At 55.2% G+C, this 15,590-nt stretch overlaps 9 protein-coding genes across 9 annotated transcripts in view; 5 read left to right on the top strand and 4 right to left on the bottom strand.

Annotated features, from left to right (window-relative positions):
• Positions 1 to 277, top strand: part of SPRG_22288 (hypothetical protein) — a gene marked incomplete at both ends in the record, with an annotated part of 851 nt that extends 574 nt beyond the window's left edge. The window contains one exon of the mRNA XM_012350946.1: positions 50 to 277. Coding sequence (XP_012206336.1) covers positions 50 to 277 — 228 coding nt within the window. The remainder of the gene's footprint in view (positions 1 to 49) is intronic.
• Positions 278 to 1,263: 986 nt separating this feature from the next.
• On the top strand, positions 1,264 to 1,484 carry SPRG_11886 (hypothetical protein; the record flags this gene model as incomplete). Its single annotated transcript, XM_012350937.1, has 2 exons — positions 1,264 to 1,373; positions 1,424 to 1,484. The coding sequence occupies 2 exons, from the start codon at positions 1,264 to 1,266 to the stop codon at positions 1,482 to 1,484; spliced, it is 171 nt and encodes a 56-aa protein (XP_012206327.1).
• A 708-nt stretch (positions 1,485 to 2,192) lies between these two features.
• On the top strand, positions 2,193 to 3,457 carry SPRG_11885 (hypothetical protein; the record flags this gene model as incomplete). Its single annotated transcript, XM_012350936.1, has 5 exons — positions 2,193 to 2,495; positions 2,574 to 2,672; positions 2,734 to 3,103; positions 3,155 to 3,256; positions 3,309 to 3,457. The coding sequence occupies 5 exons, from the start codon at positions 2,193 to 2,195 to the stop codon at positions 3,455 to 3,457; spliced, it is 1,023 nt and encodes a 340-aa protein (XP_012206326.1).
• A 1,087-nt stretch (positions 3,458 to 4,544) lies between these two features.
• Positions 4,545 to 4,949, bottom strand: SPRG_11884 (hypothetical protein; the record flags this gene model as incomplete). The annotated part of the gene is made up of 1 exon (XM_012350935.1): positions 4,545 to 4,949. The coding sequence occupies one exon, from the start codon at positions 4,947 to 4,949 to the stop codon at positions 4,545 to 4,547; it is 405 nt and encodes a 134-aa protein (XP_012206325.1).
• Positions 4,950 to 8,198: 3,249 nt separating this feature from the next.
• SPRG_11883 (hypothetical protein) lies at positions 8,199 to 8,606 on the bottom strand (the record flags this gene model as incomplete). The annotated part of the gene is made up of 1 exon (XM_012350934.1): positions 8,199 to 8,606. The coding sequence occupies one exon, from the start codon at positions 8,604 to 8,606 to the stop codon at positions 8,199 to 8,201; it is 408 nt and encodes a 135-aa protein (XP_012206324.1).
• A 1,850-nt stretch (positions 8,607 to 10,456) lies between these two features.
• SPRG_11882 (hypothetical protein) lies at positions 10,457 to 10,829 on the bottom strand. The gene has a single exon (XM_012350933.1). It carries the CDS (start codon positions 10,822 to 10,824, stop codon positions 10,480 to 10,482), a length of 345 nt encoding a protein of 114 aa, XP_012206323.1. The 5' UTR covers positions 10,825 to 10,829; the 3' UTR covers positions 10,457 to 10,479.
• A 1,556-nt stretch (positions 10,830 to 12,385) lies between these two features.
• On the bottom strand, positions 12,386 to 12,767 carry SPRG_11881 (hypothetical protein). Its single transcript, XM_012350932.1, has one exon. The coding sequence runs from the start codon at positions 12,756 to 12,758 to the stop codon at positions 12,429 to 12,431; it is 330 nt and encodes a 109-aa protein (XP_012206322.1). The 5' UTR covers positions 12,759 to 12,767; the 3' UTR covers positions 12,386 to 12,428.
• Positions 12,768 to 13,103: 336 nt separating this feature from the next.
• Positions 13,104 to 13,612, top strand: SPRG_11880 (prefoldin). Its single transcript, XM_012350931.1, has one exon. It carries the CDS (start codon positions 13,125 to 13,127, stop codon positions 13,566 to 13,568), a length of 444 nt encoding a protein of 147 aa, XP_012206321.1. The 5' UTR covers positions 13,104 to 13,124; the 3' UTR covers positions 13,569 to 13,612.
• Positions 13,613 to 13,832: 220 nt separating this feature from the next.
• Positions 13,833 to 14,487, top strand: SPRG_11879 (hypothetical protein; the record flags this gene model as incomplete). Its single annotated transcript, XM_012350930.1, has 3 exons — positions 13,833 to 13,874; positions 13,919 to 14,207; positions 14,257 to 14,487. Exons 2-3 carry the CDS (start codon positions 14,061 to 14,063, stop codon positions 14,485 to 14,487), a joined length of 378 nt encoding a protein of 125 aa, XP_012206320.1. The 5' UTR covers positions 13,833 to 13,874; positions 13,919 to 14,060.
• Positions 14,488 to 15,590: the final 1,103 nt, after the last annotated feature.

The following is a 15,590-nucleotide window of genomic DNA, read 5'->3' as shown; positions in this document are numbered from 1 at the left end:
CGGCGTGCGCCACCCGACGGCCGAGTCGGCGCCAGCAGCTGCACCAAAGGCGCCCAAGACGCCGCACCCGACGCCCGCCTCGACGCCGTCGCTGCTCGAGCAGGACGAAGGTTTTGAGGCGCTTTTGCAGGAGGTGCTCAGCATCCGCGAAGACGTCAACTTGCAGCGCCTCACGGACGACGAGCGCCGAGCGCGTGCCGCCGACATGGCCATGAAGCTCATGAGTCTCTTGGGCGACAACAGCGACGACGACGACGAGAGCAGCGACGACGAGTAGTCGGAGTAGACTGCCGTTGGAGCTCTTGGCATTCGATCTTCTACTAATCTTATATAACTCTCTGATATATATCCACGTCACGAGTTTGTGTGTGTTTCTGTCCTTTGCCGTGTCAAGCGATCGAGTCGTTGTGGCTGACACCACCCAGACAGCTGCCCACCCAGGCAGCTGCACCGTGCTGCAGATGCCCGACACGGCGACTGCAACCGGTACTGCCGCACGAGCCGCGTGGCAAGTACAACATGACGGCTTGTATCAACGAGCTTCTCGATCACGTGCAGTCCAACCTCGTCGTCTTTCCAAGCGGTCAAGTCGAAAGCATTGAAGTGACGTACTCTGTCTTACGATGTGTGGCAGCCACTCGCCCTCTATTTACGTCTGGGAATTCGAGTCCCAAACGCTCATCGCATCATCGACCGTCCGGCGCGTCTTTCAGGTGTCCCATCTTCCAGTCTGTCGAAAGGATGAATCATTCGACAATTCAGGAAGTCAAGGGCTTGCGATTCTGCCAATGCCCAAGCGAGTGCCATGGGCCATGGTGGTCTTTTGGAGCCACGACGAAGGTGTCTATCCATCTCCTCCATCTCGACGAATTGCAATTTATGTACCCTTTATCGTATGGCGTTGTATTATCGGCGCCGTGAGGTCGTCAGGAAATGACATCACGTCGCTACTCAAAAGCTAAAGTCGGCAACTGCGAACTCGAAGTGGCATCGCCCAACAGCGGAACCAGCTTTTGCATGTATTACTATCTCGACACGGACTGCGACGGCGTCATCTCGGACAAGCAGCAAAAACTACTTGATGAATCGGGCGACCCCCCGCCCCCGCCGTGCTCTTCCACCATATTCCCATCCCGAGTTCAACCTCGCGTCAAGCAGCCAACCGACGTACGGTCCCAGCCCGGCTCGAGCGGTCTTCGGTGCGATCTCCTCGACACGCTTGTCGCGAGTGGGTATTTTGTCTCAAGGGAATGTTCTCACGCAATGCATGCTGTCAAGGCCACGGTTGACAGCCACGACCACTACAACGACTACGGCGTGCTCCGGCCGGGCGTCCAGCTGTGGTACGGCGGCAGTGTCGGTTACGGTGCATCGTCGAAGGAGGTGATTTACGTCCTAAGGTGCACATGATATGGCGGCGTAGGGGACCCCAAGCAGCGATTCAGTGGGAGCGCAACTCGACCGACGAAGTAATTTATCGTTGAAGCAAGGTGATGGCGACGACACCAAGCACGAGTACCTCGTGTACCGACGAGGCATCTTTTCAAAAAATGCCACTGGCGTCTAGTCGATGTACGTATTTGTCTTGAATGCTTCCAACGAATGCATTACGTCGGCCTTTATCAACTTTCGTGGGAAAAATCAGAAAACATGAAATGACCCAAACCTCGTGGGAGATTCAGAGTAGCCGTTGCACGAAAGTCATGACAAAGTGACGATAGTCTTGGTCATAGATTCCAAGGTCACGTTGCAACTCTACGCATCGTAGCAAGCAGGCGAGTGCTTCAAAGTCTTATGTTGAGCACTGGTGTACGCAAGCACCAGATGTTCTGGTGGCCTCTCGAGCCGTTAAGGCTCAACTTGAGGCCTACGCCAAAGATTCATGACCTATTAGAAATATCTGCCAAGATCTAAAGCCTTGCTACTGGTGGACTGCGCAGCTGCCATCAAGATTTGAAAATGCTGCACGTGGTGGGAATATGGATGAGTTTGTATGCACGCAGTATGAAACCGTCGGTCTGAGTCTGAGTTGGCGGAATCTGAAGCGACGCATGACCCCTCTGCGAGATTCACAGCAATCTGGTTCCTATCGATGCCTTGTCGCTTTGAATCTTACGCAGCTCGGGCCAGCTCGATGCTTCATTGATAGCCACGAGATCACTTTTCCATTTTCCTCGTCTACCACCCACCCAATGCCCGCGTACTGGTTGCCTTGTGCTACGACGGCGCTCCTCGCAGTCGCGTCGCTTGCCCAAGACGTCGAGCCAACAGCTCGCGATTATTCTCTCGACGCGGTCGTCGGCAAGGACAGCGCGGGGCAGCCCGAGCTGAGCTTCACCGTGCTGCAGATTCCCGACATGCACTACACGGGCAACCCCAAGTACGCGTGCAACGGCCCGCCCCACAAGCCGTGCGGCGAGTACAACATGACGGACCTCATCGGCCGGCTCGTGGACCACGTGCAGCCCAACCTGATTGTCTTTACGGGCGACCAAGTTGAAAACACCGGCATCAAACATGCAAGACCCTACCCCTCCATCATATGTGTCTCCTAACCGACAATGCTTTTGTAGACCGTAACCGAGGTCAAGAAGGCCATCGACATGTATTCCAACAACGCGATTCAGCGCCAGGTGCCGTGGGCCATGGTCTTTGGCAACCACGACGAAGGCGTACGTCCTCCGATTGGTGATTTTGTACACAATTCTCATGTGGTTTTGTATACGCTGCTAGAAATCCTTCTCGCGCAAGCAAATGATTGACTATATTACGTCGCGGCCGTTCGCCTACACCCAAAGCGGCCCCGACGGCATCGGTGGCACCGGCAACTACGACCTTCAAGTCACTGGCGCCAATGCCAACGCGGTGTTTCGCATGTACTTTCTCGACACTGGGACCAAAGGTACCGTGTCCAAGGGTCAAAACGACTACATGCGGACGCTCGCCGCCTCGCACGCATCCGAGAATGCGACGGCAATCATGTTTCATCACATTCCGATCCCAGAGTACATCCTCGGCCCCAATGAGAAGATCACGTACGGCCACCAAGGCGAAAAGGTCACCAACGGTCCGCAGTCGGGTCTGCTCGACACGATCGTAGCGAGTACACGCCGTTCGATTCGACTTGGTTTTGCCTCATGAAACGGCGTTGTAGTGCGCGATGTCAAGGCCACGTTTGTGGGCCACGACCACTACAACGACTACTGCGTTGCCCGTCGGGGTGTCCAGCTCTGCTACGGCGGCGGCGTCGGCTACGGTAGAGCTTGCATTGCTCGTCGAAAACATTCCAACTGAAACGGGCGCTCCAGGTGCGGCGTACGGGGACCCGAAGCTGCCTCGTAGTGCGCGTGTGATCCAGTGGAAGCGCAACTCGACAACGGAAGTCCTTACGACGTGGAAGCAGGCCGAAGGCGACCTCTCCAAGCACGAGTATGTACTCTTTGCCAAGGCTGCGTAAACACGCCACTTGAGCACGATAACGCTAACAAGATGACGTGAGTTTATCATCGACACGCGCATTCGGTGCGGCTGTAATCACCGAGGTTGGCAGCTCGTGAGTACTGTGGAGGCATGAAAGGACTGCACAACGTCCGAGCGACAGAGTTGAAGCTCAAGGACGGGTAAGCGAACGACAAGAATCACGCAAGATGATCACGCGGCCAATAGACTCGGCACGACAACTTTTCTGGGTGGCCGCGACGTCACCTCGTCCCGCGGATCGCGCTCCTGCCTCAGCCTGCCTAAATCAAGTCCCTCAACCGAGTACATACAACGAAGAAAGTCCGACATTCTTATTTAGCATAGTTTATATCTATAGTAATAGACGACCCACTTCAACAACAACGACAACTTTTCTGGCTATTTATATGTCTTATGACTCTTGAGCCCTTTTATTCTTCTTCCGAAGCATTCCGGTCTCGCTGTGTACACGGCGAGTCGTATGCGCATTCCGCTTCAAGCTGGCTTGCCCGACTTTATCAATTCGACGCGAGCGTGTCTACATGTACCTACCGGTATGTCTTTTGCCGCGCGTCGCTTCTGACGCCCGCGACGTCGATGCTCCGAGGTCGCCATCTGTAGTGATGTGCAACAAATAAACAAACGTAATTGATGCGCTGGACCAATCAGATACATTGTCCATGACCTCTAGTTAGACCCTTTTGACTAAGCTGACTGCTCGCACCGCGTGGCGTTCGCATCGAGCACCAGGTGGCACCCCTCGCGCCCGGTTAGAAATCAGCTCAAGGTGTCCAGTGACCGCGTGCTGCGATCTTTTGCACGTCCCTTCTGTGCAACCCGGTCATGACATCCACGAGAGGATTTGAAGTGGCGTCTGGTCCAAAACGATGTTGGTCCTGGGATCGAGGCTTGTGGGCCTCGTCTGCATCGAGCGCAAGTCAAGTTGCATTCGCCTGCTCGCATCGTGGGTACCTCCTCGCTTGCTTCAAGTTGGCACCGCATCGCGCTGGTAAAGCTAGTGGATCAAATCTAATATCTATTCTATTCATTTGTACAAGAAAGTTATAAAAGGATCGCTAACGCATCTACACCGACGGGACCTCCGTGTCGAGAAGCGCAATGAGCGTGTCAAGGGCCTCGGCGAGTGGCGGGAGTGGCGTCGGTGTCCGCCACGAGGGCTCTTCAAGGTTCGGCGGTGGTGCCTCGGGCGAGAACGGGAACGGAAGGTACACGTCTCGGTTCTCGAACGCTTGGTTGGTTCGCACGGCGCGGTCCTGGCGGTCGAGCTTTTGTCGAAATTTCTGCGCGTGCGTTTGCGTCTGGCGCGTCGTGCGGGTCTGGACGATGGCCGCGACCTTCTTCCACGGACCGTGGGGATACGTTTGGATGCCGACAAGGAACCGTTCGTGCTCTTGGCGGGACCACTTGCCACCGTGGCTGCTGGCATTATCGTCGTTGTTGCAGTGGTGCTCGGGGGTTGTCTGCAACATGGCGAAACGCAAAGTGAGGGTGCTCCAGTGACCTCGATTGGGAGTGCAGTATGGCGCACAAGGGCTATATCATACCACAGTGAAGGCCGTATGTGTCTCATGCCCTCGGAGGGCGTCGCCAAACATCCCACTCTAGCACAATGTCGTGCCACTCCCTCCCTTCTACAGCCGTGTCTCGATTACTGTAGTATCGAAACACGGTACTCGACAGTCCACTGTGCACCAAGCGGAGGCGTATCTGGAACGGCACACTATCTGCCCTTCGCGCCAAAATCGCAGCTCGTAGCTTCGACAACAGTAGAGGCCGCCAATAAATGCGAGCTTGTTGCCACTTTAAAGTGATGATACTCCCACGTTGCAGCCGCTGCTTTGGTCTGCAACAGAAAAATAAGTCATGTCATCATCTCCGTCGCCATGTTCGTTCATCGACTCTCGTGTTGAACTGTTCTACCAGTCATCCTTGACGCCTCTTCAAAGGAACACGCAATTATCGATACCAAGTACTCCAATCGATGACCTTCCACGAGTTTCCATCAAATTGCCCCATACAATAGAATACGGTGTGGTAGCAGATATTTGGCTCGCAGAAACAAAGCGTGTAGTAGCATGGCTGTACTGAAGGCAACGGCGACCTGTTTCTCACGGTGCCGATGCACTGTATTGTTCGCCAAGAGGACTCCACAGGCGCACAGCAAGATTCCAAGCCTCAGTTTCGCTACAGAATCCAGCCCAATTCTCTTTTTACGAAGGCCACGTCACGGTCATTCGAGCCGTAAATCATATGCACAAACAGATGCTCGTGTGGTCGCAGTGCGGACCGACGCACGCGTGACGGCATCAAGCTTCTGGGCACGGCAACACTTCAAATCCTGAGAGGTGGATGGTCAAATCGCCTGCGAGGCTACGGATGCCATTGGCAGCACCCAGCCTTGCGCCGCCAAGCAGCTTGCGCAACAACGTAGGCGTCTCGGTATACGTAGTACTAGTACTCGATTGGCGCTTTCCCCAATTTTGAGGCCGGTGGGTGCCGTTGATCGTGCGGTTGGTATATTCCTGGTCCCCGCGTTGCCACGTGATGTGCGTCCCATACATACACCGGTAATACGACCTGCAGTGACAGGGTATCGATTGCACTTACCCAAGCGCATCCACGCCCACGTGAGCTCATCCACGCCCACGTGAGCTTCACGGTCATCCATCCACTGCGTAAGGTGCCCAGTCTCTACGATGCGGAAAAGTGAGTCATCGTTCGCAGCTCGTGGACCTTCCGGTCCCGATCGCACATATGGTGCGGCAGATGGCGGTGATCGCCGACATGTTGAAGTTGCATGGGCCCGAGCAAACGAGCCAAACGCACACCTGCAGCTCGCACCTGCAACAACACCGTAGAGGCCTGAAAGAACACATTCAATATAGTCGCGAAGGCTTTATGTGGAGCACATTGTCGTACAAGACGATTGGTCAGCAACGCGAACGAATCGGTATACCGATGATTCATCGGTATACCAACTTCGATGGGTGTCCTTTCTATCGGCAGATCGCGGTCGGCATCTCCTGGGCGGCTAAGCCTCGCAGATGGTGTCGAACAAGACAAGACAAGGAAGGAGCTTTGTCTGCGCGTTGTATAGCACAGGGGTACTAATCCAGCGGATAGAAGTGTTGCCTTGAGTTTTGAATTTCATGGTCTGAGAAATTCAATGTTTAGTCATCCAGGCTAGGCTCAACGCTACAAGGATTCTTTGTGTCGAAGCGATAGGTGCCTGTGCCGGAGATTATGGCTCTGATTGAAATAGTAGGAAGTCTTTGGTTATCATAGGTCATGTTGCCGTGAGTCGATTAGGATATACTTTTCGCCAGGTTTCTATTTTTCTACTCGTATTGGATACTCGGTTCTTGAGACAAAGACTGATTTTATCCTCTACTTTGGGTTGACATCGTACCGCTTGACCGCTGCGCCGTGTCTGTGGTGTTTATTAGAGGTTCTACATGGTCGAGGCATGGAATAGGGCTCTCGAATCAGTTTGGTCAAGTCTCCCAACGCGATGAAGTGAGAAGCGTATCTTTTGCCCCTGCTTTGTGGCGTTCAAATGCGCTAAACCAATGTGGCACGGCCAACGCTCGCAGGGAAAAAATCCGAATCGAGACCTCTTGCACGTAAGCAGGAATCATACCGCTAGACCACTATTAGGCCACAGGGTTTCTAAGGGAAAGATGACATGACATCTGGGCAGCTATTTCCGGCTACTACATTTAGTACTGAAGGTGGTTGACGGGTACACCGCGATCTTGGCGCGGGCTAAGCGTCCTCCACGCGTGGCCTGCATTTACTGTGTCTGCATCGATCGATGCTCTGTCATACTACTCTAGTATAAAAGTGCTCAAGCATCTAAAAGCATTGGTAGACGAAGAGCGACAGAACGCTATCCCAAGAATCTGGTCTGCCGTTGACGCGTCGCGTTGCCTTCAAAAAAGCGTGGTACGCCACCTAGTATCCCTGGCTACTCGTGTCGCACAGACAGTCCATGCGTTGCTCATCGACGCTACCATGCTATGCGGCGAGCAGCTTGTATGTGGCGTGCTGCACAAAGCGACCACGGAGCGGCGCTGTGGCATCGCGGTTACAAGACCTTCGATTGTCCGGAGCCGGTGGTGGTCCGATGGACCCAGCAAGGACAGTCCGTCGCAGTGAGTAGACTCTTGCAACCTAGTCGACTCGATCTCTCATCGGTTTTGTCGCACGAGTTTCGTGTTCGACTTGAACGCAAATCCATTCCTACAGTGTACAGTGTCCGGGGGTCGCTTCGTAGCGGTGTCCAGGAATGAGTGCAAATGTGCCTGTCGTGTTAAAATACACAAATCAACAAGTGCTCGACGACTAGCTTTAAGACGAGTACTTTATACCACAGTCTATCGGCGATTCGTGTCATGCTTGGTTTCGATGGGCAAATATTCGATTGACTCGCAACGGGATCACGTCGCCACCGAACAATCCTGCGGACATCATACATCACTTGCCTCCGTTCCTTGATGTATAACGAGAGAGAAGCATGAAAGGCGCGTTTTAAAAGCGATAAGAAATGGTTTACTGCCTTTCACGGAGTGTCTTTACCAGGTCTGTCGCCCTTGCCGCCACTTTGCTTGGTACCAAGTCTGCGTCGTCTATCGTTCTGTCAAACGACTTCATCGCGTCACCACCACTGGACCCCGAGGTCGAGTGCACACACTCAAAAATGATTAAACGCATCTAAATTACGCAGGCAGTGACGGCGCGTTGTCAGCGTTGGCAATGACGCTCATCAAGAAATCAATCGACTCGGCCAGTGACGGCAGCGACGCGGCGTCCGACACCGTTGTGTGCGGCATCACGTCGTCTCGCGGGCTGCTACCTAGTACAAGTCCAGTGCTGCTTGCATCGTACGGCAATGGTACGAGCGCCGCTTCGTCGAGGAGCGCAGGTGTTGCCGCGGTCGCGAGGGCGGCGCGTTCGTGGCGCGCTAGCTTTTCACGAAACTTTTGCGCGTGCGTTTGCGTCTGGCGCACGGTGCGCGTGCCGACGAGGTCGGCCACCTTCTTCCACGGCCCGCGGGGGTACTTTTGAATCGCAACGAGGAAGCGCTCATGCTCGTCGCGGGACCAACTGCCGGACGCGAGCTCCATGATGCACCTTGTGTTTTTCAAAATGGAGTCCAACAGCGGCAATCCGAGACGCGCCGACTCTCTCGTCGTACAAGGAGTGGCACGCGTTAAAGTCCGTGGCCTCACGCCGCACTACTATGCCCCAGCGGCTGGAGGAACTGCAATGTGGTACTAGTATGCGAAGAATGCTTGCAACCGAGAAAAAGGCAGCGTGGATACAGGACGTGTGCAACCTCACATTGGTCGGCGGAGATCGCCACCGCAACACGCTTCCGCGGACACGTAAAACGTGTTTAAACCATGGCGGCCACGCTCTCGGTACATCTGGGAATCGAGAACGAGCTACTCGCGTTAGTAGTGTGCGACGGACGAGCACGCATGGCCAAGGCCAAGGCATCGCGCCACGCGGCACCGCGCCAATGGATACTGTGCCCCCTGGTCTATCGCACGCAATGAAGACAAGCGTGCTTGGTCGACGCAGTGTCTTTGGTCGTCGTTCTTGTCAGCGTACGCTGATCAGACGCCACCGAACTTTAGATGGCGTGCACCAGGCATCTACTGTGTCGGTTCGATTTTCTATGTTTTAGCAGAGCCAAATGATGTGGTCTGTTGCGTCTGCTCGAGAAGAAAACAAAAGACCAAGGTACTACAGTAGCCGAACAAGCAACAATAGGTCGATTCATCCGGATGCGTCCGATAGCACTACGGATACGGAAGGGTTCATCAACGTTCGTTCAGGCCCACGCGCAGATGTTGTAGCCGAGTGTCTGCTATAAAACGAGCCGTTGGCAACGTTGATGGTTGGCACTCGGTGGCCACCAGCAGGGATTCAAAGTGGGTGCAATAGCGCCGCATCACAGGACTGTCGTGTCGTCATGCGTGCCACGGTCGGCGCCCAAGATGCGAGACAGATACGCACGGTTCACGCAGACAAGCCTGTGCGCTTGTGTAGGCTGAGAGAAAGAAGGTGGTGGTTGCCGTACACGTGACGAAAGCACCATTTTCTTCATTGTGGTACGACCGAGGGGTTTGTGTCTACTGCGACATCTGTTTTCGATTTACTGCACGCACACGATGCCACGTAGCGCACCGTAAATAGTGTATGTAGATTGAGGTGGTACGTGAATAAATCACCTTGGCGTGCGGCCAGTGTAAACGAAGCAGCGCTGGCCACAACGACTGGGGAAATTGTCGCGCGCTGAGATAGCCCCAGTTGCGTCATCTTGTCGTCAACTGCGCACACACGGTCCATATTTGATGCAATCGATAGGTTACCAAATGTTGATCTACACGGTATTCAGTTTCTTGTCAAGTGTCGCGTCGAATGGACGTCACTGTGGACGAGTCGGGGTTTATAGTCTACCGGTACTGCACGTGCCTGCGTGTCGTTGTGGCGGTGGTGCTCGTCGTCGTCGTATTGATCGAATGCAGCGGTGAGCTGCAGCGGTGTCCAGGCATCTACAAGGGACATGATGCATTCCACTCGCGTGACCACGCAATGGAGTATTGCTCACGGTCGTCTTACTCCTCGATAGAAGTGAATTGGATGGGTCCACGTTGGAAGAACACGGCGCTGCGGATTGGTAGCAGCACCAACCGATCGTGTCTTTATCCCACCAATCAGCAAGCAGCGGACGCGCTTCGTGCATACTACCGTAAATTTAGTGGTACAGTTGCTTCTCGTACAAGCATCGGTAGCAGCACATCCCGTGGCATCGACGATGTCACGCACCTCGTTGAAGACGGCTTGACAAACTCGGCAATGCGCTGTAGAAACGCAAATAGTACGGGTGCGGTACCAGTCCAAGCCATCAACAGCGCGCTAAAACTCTGGCTATGTACGGGTCGACACACAGCGGCAAACGATGTACGGCAGGCAAGGTAGTGTGTTGTATTAGGAAGATGCAACCATAGCGGGTTGTGGTCGATCGTCGTCGGATTCGCTGAGCTGCTCGAGAATAAAGTCAAGAGCGTGGGCGAGCGGCGGCAGCTCGTCTGTGACAATGAGCGGGGCGGTGGTCGGGTGCACGGGGTATCGGAAGCCGCCGACCCAGCGCTGGGCCTCGATGCGTGCGAGCTTGAGTCGGAACTTGTGCCCGTGGGTCTGTGTCTGGCGCACGGACCGCGTCCGAATGAGCTCGGCGACCTTGCGCCAAGGTCCTTTCGGGTATTTCTGAATGCCAATGAGGAAGAGCTCGTGCTCCTCCGACGTCCACGTCCCGGTCCGCACTTGGTGCATCGGCGCAAAAATTACAACTGTGTCCGTGCCACGTCATACGCAAGTTGGGTTCGTGACGCGCCGAAGCAGACGTTTTAGCGGATTGGTTGCCGCCTGGTGCCGCCGAATCGGCCGGTGCGAACGGTTGGCGCACGACCTTCCGACGTCGGTGGCCTTACGTCAACATCAGGATCGAGACAACATCGGCTGCTTGCCTCTTGGATGAGATTATCGTCGCTGGCCCAGCTTGGTTCGAGTCGCCAACGCTGCTGACCTCCATGTGGCAGCGCTATCACGACCCTCTTAGCCGGCGCTGAATTTCTTGGGTATGTGCTGACGTAGCTTGAGGGACAAGTAACACCAAGGCCAGAACACATAATGTACACGGGTGCATACAGTAATACAACACCAGGCTCGGTGCTTGTGCGAATCTTGGTTAGCGGACGCAAGAGAGATCAGGCAAGTGGCCGCGAGCACCGTGGTATCGTTGGCAGAAGCAACGAGTTGGTCACAGCGCAGCCATCGGCGACAGCGACGGCGCAGCCCGTTATCCTGCATCGGGTCGTGTTTGATCGCCGACACCCGGCCACGACGAGCATAGATCACCCGCACTGTTCAAGAGGAGTCGGCAACCTAGCGACTGCAGTACCAGGTACTCCATGAAGCTACTGTACCGGTATCGTGCACGCAGCCACGTCGGGTGTACGTCGTTGACAAACCCAGCTGGCTCGAGTGAGAAGCAGACGCAAGGAAACCCCATTGATATCTTTTCTTTGATCGCTTCTACTCCTTCCTCACGACTCGTCCAAGCGAGCTGCTTTCTTCGACTCCCACAAAGAGGTCGTACGCAGTGTGCAGCATGCCAACGCACTAGTAGCCAGCGCTGTGCCATCCTGCTTCCTCGGTCCGTTGCATGGGATCGGACCTACCTGATCGCATTCATCGCAATGTGTCATCCTTTAGTTGATGACGCCATCCGCATTCAAGACCACGCGTCTCCTCCTCAACACCTGCACCACCCAAGCGATGTGTCTTCTTCTAGAACAAATGAATCCCAAGTGAAATGCATGGCTTATCATACCATCTTAGCCATCGTATGCTCGCCTCCTTGAAGCCGCCGCTCCGTCGCAATACGCTTGGCGCCGAAAGCCCACGGTCTCGAACCAGTCGAGTGTAGAAGACTCACGTCAACAACGACGGCGTGTGCACGTACAGTACGGCTGTCATCTTGATTTTTGTCATTCTCTTGTTCGTTGTGACAACGGCAGGTGAGACGCAGCCGTCTTTTGCACGAGCTGCGGCTTCAACCTCGCGGCAACCTCGCGGCGCAGCGTCCAGGCTCAGAATATGAGTAGTATCTACACGTCTTGGCATGCGAAAGCATAGATCCAGCAAGGCCATCATCCAGCAAACAATACAGCGGCTAGGATTGCAAGAGACGACCCAAGACTGCGTACAAGCGCAGTCCATTCCCAGGATCGCTCGGCGTGGCTACGTCTCGACGCAGCTGCCTCGTGCGTAGGCTCGCTGATGCTACGTACCGTGTGCGTCGTGTAGTGCGTCGTGACGGACGGCGCGGGTACAAGAAAGGGCAAGAAGCAAGTTAACGTTACGAGGCGGCGCAGCTAGTAGATGTGGACGAGGCCATACGCAAGGGTCCAAAAGAGAATGAACGAGACGAGGTGGCCGCCAATGCCGTAGAAGAGGAAGCTGACGACGTTCATGTTGAAGTACGGCGAGCAGTCGGCGCCCATCTTGGCGAGGAGCGCGCCGGACGTCGCGAGGTAGAGCAGGATCATGCAGCCAAAGCCTTGGAGACCCGTGAGGCCCATGACGCCGGCGAGGCTGCCCGAGACGACCGACATGGCCGTGTGCGTGAACTCGACGACGGCCTCGTTCTTGGCCATGTTCTCCATCGAGAAGAACTCGGTACCGGGCGCTGACGACGGGTCCATCCTGGCAGAGTCGAAAATGAGGCTGCTGGTAACGATGTTTTTATTTGTTATAAACATGCTCACGAACAAGTGTATAAAACAATGCGATCGCACCACAGCCTGTCGCTTTGTGTGTCGCCTTTGGTACTCATGTCCGTACATATGCACGTGTGCCTCCGCGATGCAGCATCGGTATCCTCGCTAGTAAAATGCAGTGCTTGACGTCGGGGGGCTCTGGGTGTCGATCGCGCGTTGGATCTTGGAGAGTCTCGATCGAGCGATACAAAACAGGCTAATATACTGTTTTAATCACAATTGTCCGGATACCCTGCCACTCCGGATACACTGCCAGGCGCACGCCCATTTGGAGTTTCCGTGGTCGCTACGATGTCGAATGAAGTGAGCTTGATGGATCTGAGCCTCGAGCAGCTCAACAACCTCAAGACGCAGTTCGAGCAAGAGCTGCAGCAGCTCACGTCGTCCTTCTCGGGCTTGCGCGAGGCGCAGACGCGCTTCGCCGACTCCAAGGGCGCGCTGCAGGCGCTCGAGCCCACGAACCTCGGCAAGAAGGTGCTCGTGCCGCTGACGTCGTCCATGTTTGTGCCCGGGAAGCTTAGCAACGTCAAGAGCGTGCTCGTCGACGTTGGCACTGGCTACTTTGTCGAGAAGAATGTGGACGACGCCAAGAGCTTCATGGACCGTAAGGTCGAGTTTTTGCAAAAGAACACGGACTCGCTCAAGGAAGTGATCGAGGCCAAGCGCACGAACCTCGAGGCCGTCATCCAGGTCATGCAGCTCAAGATCCGCATCGGCGAGCAGCAGAGCGCATAGGCGTAGCGTGAGCATCCATCCCAATTTTGATTCTATCTTCGTCCTTTCTCTTCGTGGCGATGTCCCACACGACAGCACGCTTCGATCGTGCAGCAATCAACCTACGCCAAGAAACCTCTCTCGCTTGGATATAACTGAGCGACGATGCCAACAGGATCCTGCAAGCTACGCTGCTCTAGAAAGGCCAGGTGCAAAGATCGCGAATCTTGTCGAACCGTCGTCATGGTCGTGCGCATCAAGGTACGCGTCTTCCTGTTTCCTGTCGACCCGCTCGTTGAGCATTCCTATGTTGTTGGGAGTCGCCCGGTACCCATGCTATGTCGCTGGTATCGGCGGCTGACGCGGGGTAGGGCGGCCTGAGCTCGGTCATTGGCATGGTGGTCATGGACGACGAAGACGACTTGACGTTCGAGTCGGTGCGACCTCGTATTGAGCTCCAGCGAGACGGCAGCGTCCAGCGGTAGTCCACGCCAATGTGGCCACCACCGAGAGATGCGTAGGCGGCACATCATGTACCAAGAAGCACTTTTCCTCATGACATCGAGCGCCAACCCGCACCAATGGCCGGTGAAAGCGCTGCAGACGTACTGGTTGGGGTATTACGCCCACGAAGACGACCTTGTACCTACCGTCATCCCGGTACTGTGATTCATTGTGTGCGATCCAACTGTTCAAAGGACGGTGGTAGACGGCCGACGAGCAAAAGCCGCTCCGCGCCGTCCTCGACATGAAGTCAACCAAGCTCACCGCCGACTTGATCCTCATTCCCCAGAGCCAGATCGGTCCCGTGTGCAACGCGTGCTGCCAAGGCTGCGCAGAGTGTCCACCCATCGCCCCATGGCACCCAACGCATTCCGAAGCTGCCAAGGAGCCAGAAACCCTTACACTGGCGGCGAGCGCGCCGCCGGCAGAGCTGTGATCCAGAGCTAAAATGTCAAAAATCAAAATATCACAATATTCCATCATGAGCTACATCATCGGGTACTTGTCGGCAACACCGTTTTAGCTGTACACAACACTCGGTGCTGCTAGAGCATGGTATCAAAGGCGTACTTGGTCGATTCGAGCGCAACCGTGAGGATGCCATTGAGCACAGCGGAAGCCCAGTCCAAGTAGTAGATGCCCTACACGATGCGCGCTATGTGGTTGACATGATACCGCGCGCCGAGTGAGCGAGTGCACGGTGCTCGACGGTTTTCCAAATCACGCGCGAGATTCCACTTGCTGTCGCCGCCACATATCGCACGAGTCTCGACGCTGACACGATCGCGCCCACAAGCAGAGAGCTTCACGGCAGGTCGATCGGGATCATTGGTTGAAAGTTGCGCTGCCATGCGTCACAAAGACGAAGCAATTTGACACGTTGCAGTAGCTCCACCAGAGGTCGTTGACAGCGCTTGGCCCAAGGAGGCTACAATCGACGAGCGAGAGCAGAAGAAGTCAATGCTGCAGATTGCGGTTGCGCGCCTGGCAACCGCGTTTCGGGTTTGAAAGGGATGTTGCGGTTACGGTTGCTGTACGAGATCTCGGGGCCACCAGTCAATGGCTTCAACTGCCACAGCGTGCAATGTGGATCAAGGTCTTGGTTGTACAACCTTGCAATATCTTGAGCCTACACCCGAACGTGCACCGGGTGGACTCGCCGCTGGTCGCGCCATTTCGGCTGCACCGGCGTGGGGCGCGAAGGCCAGATAAGTCCTTTCCGTACTTTACGGAAGCCTTATCCAAACACGGACTTTGAAATCGCACTTAACAGGAACTCTCACGGTTTCAAAAATTCGAATGCTGTATCCGGGTATCCGGATAATGACATTCAAACGTTTGATCCCAGTTGCAAACAGCCCAACAAGGTACAGGAATTGGCGCGGCCGCCCGAGACCTCGCTGCTCCTCCTTCCTCGCCGACCTCCGCTCCATGCTGGTCCGTTGCCTAGGCGCCTTTATGAAGCTCATGGCGCTGCGTAGACTATCATCGTTGCACCCGCGTCGCTGCCAGCAGCGGCGCCGACCCGGTCGCGCATCG

This window comes from Saprolegnia parasitica (genome assembly GCF_000151545.1).
Source record: "Saprolegnia parasitica CBS 223.65 unplaced genomic scaffold supercont2.71, whole genome shotgun sequence".
NCBI classification, from domain to species: domain Eukaryota; phylum Oomycota; class Saprolegniomycetes; order Saprolegniales; family Saprolegniaceae; genus Saprolegnia; species Saprolegnia parasitica.
Note: the sequence above shows the minus strand (reverse complement) of the source record. Positions and strands in the feature narration are given on the sequence as shown.

Bases quoted from the DNA above. Each gene is read 5' to 3' on its own strand.
- SPRG_11882 (XM_012350933.1), bottom strand. From the start codon at position 10,824: ATGCACCAAGTGCGGACCGGGACGTGGACGTCGGAGGAGCACGAGCTC.
- SPRG_11881 (XM_012350932.1), bottom strand. From the start codon at position 12,758: ATGGACCCGTCGTCAGCGCCCGGTACCGAGTTCTTCTCGATGGAGAAC.
- SPRG_11880 (XM_012350931.1), top strand. From the start codon at position 13,125: ATGTCGAATGAAGTGAGCTTGATGGATCTGAGCCTCGAGCAGCTCAAC.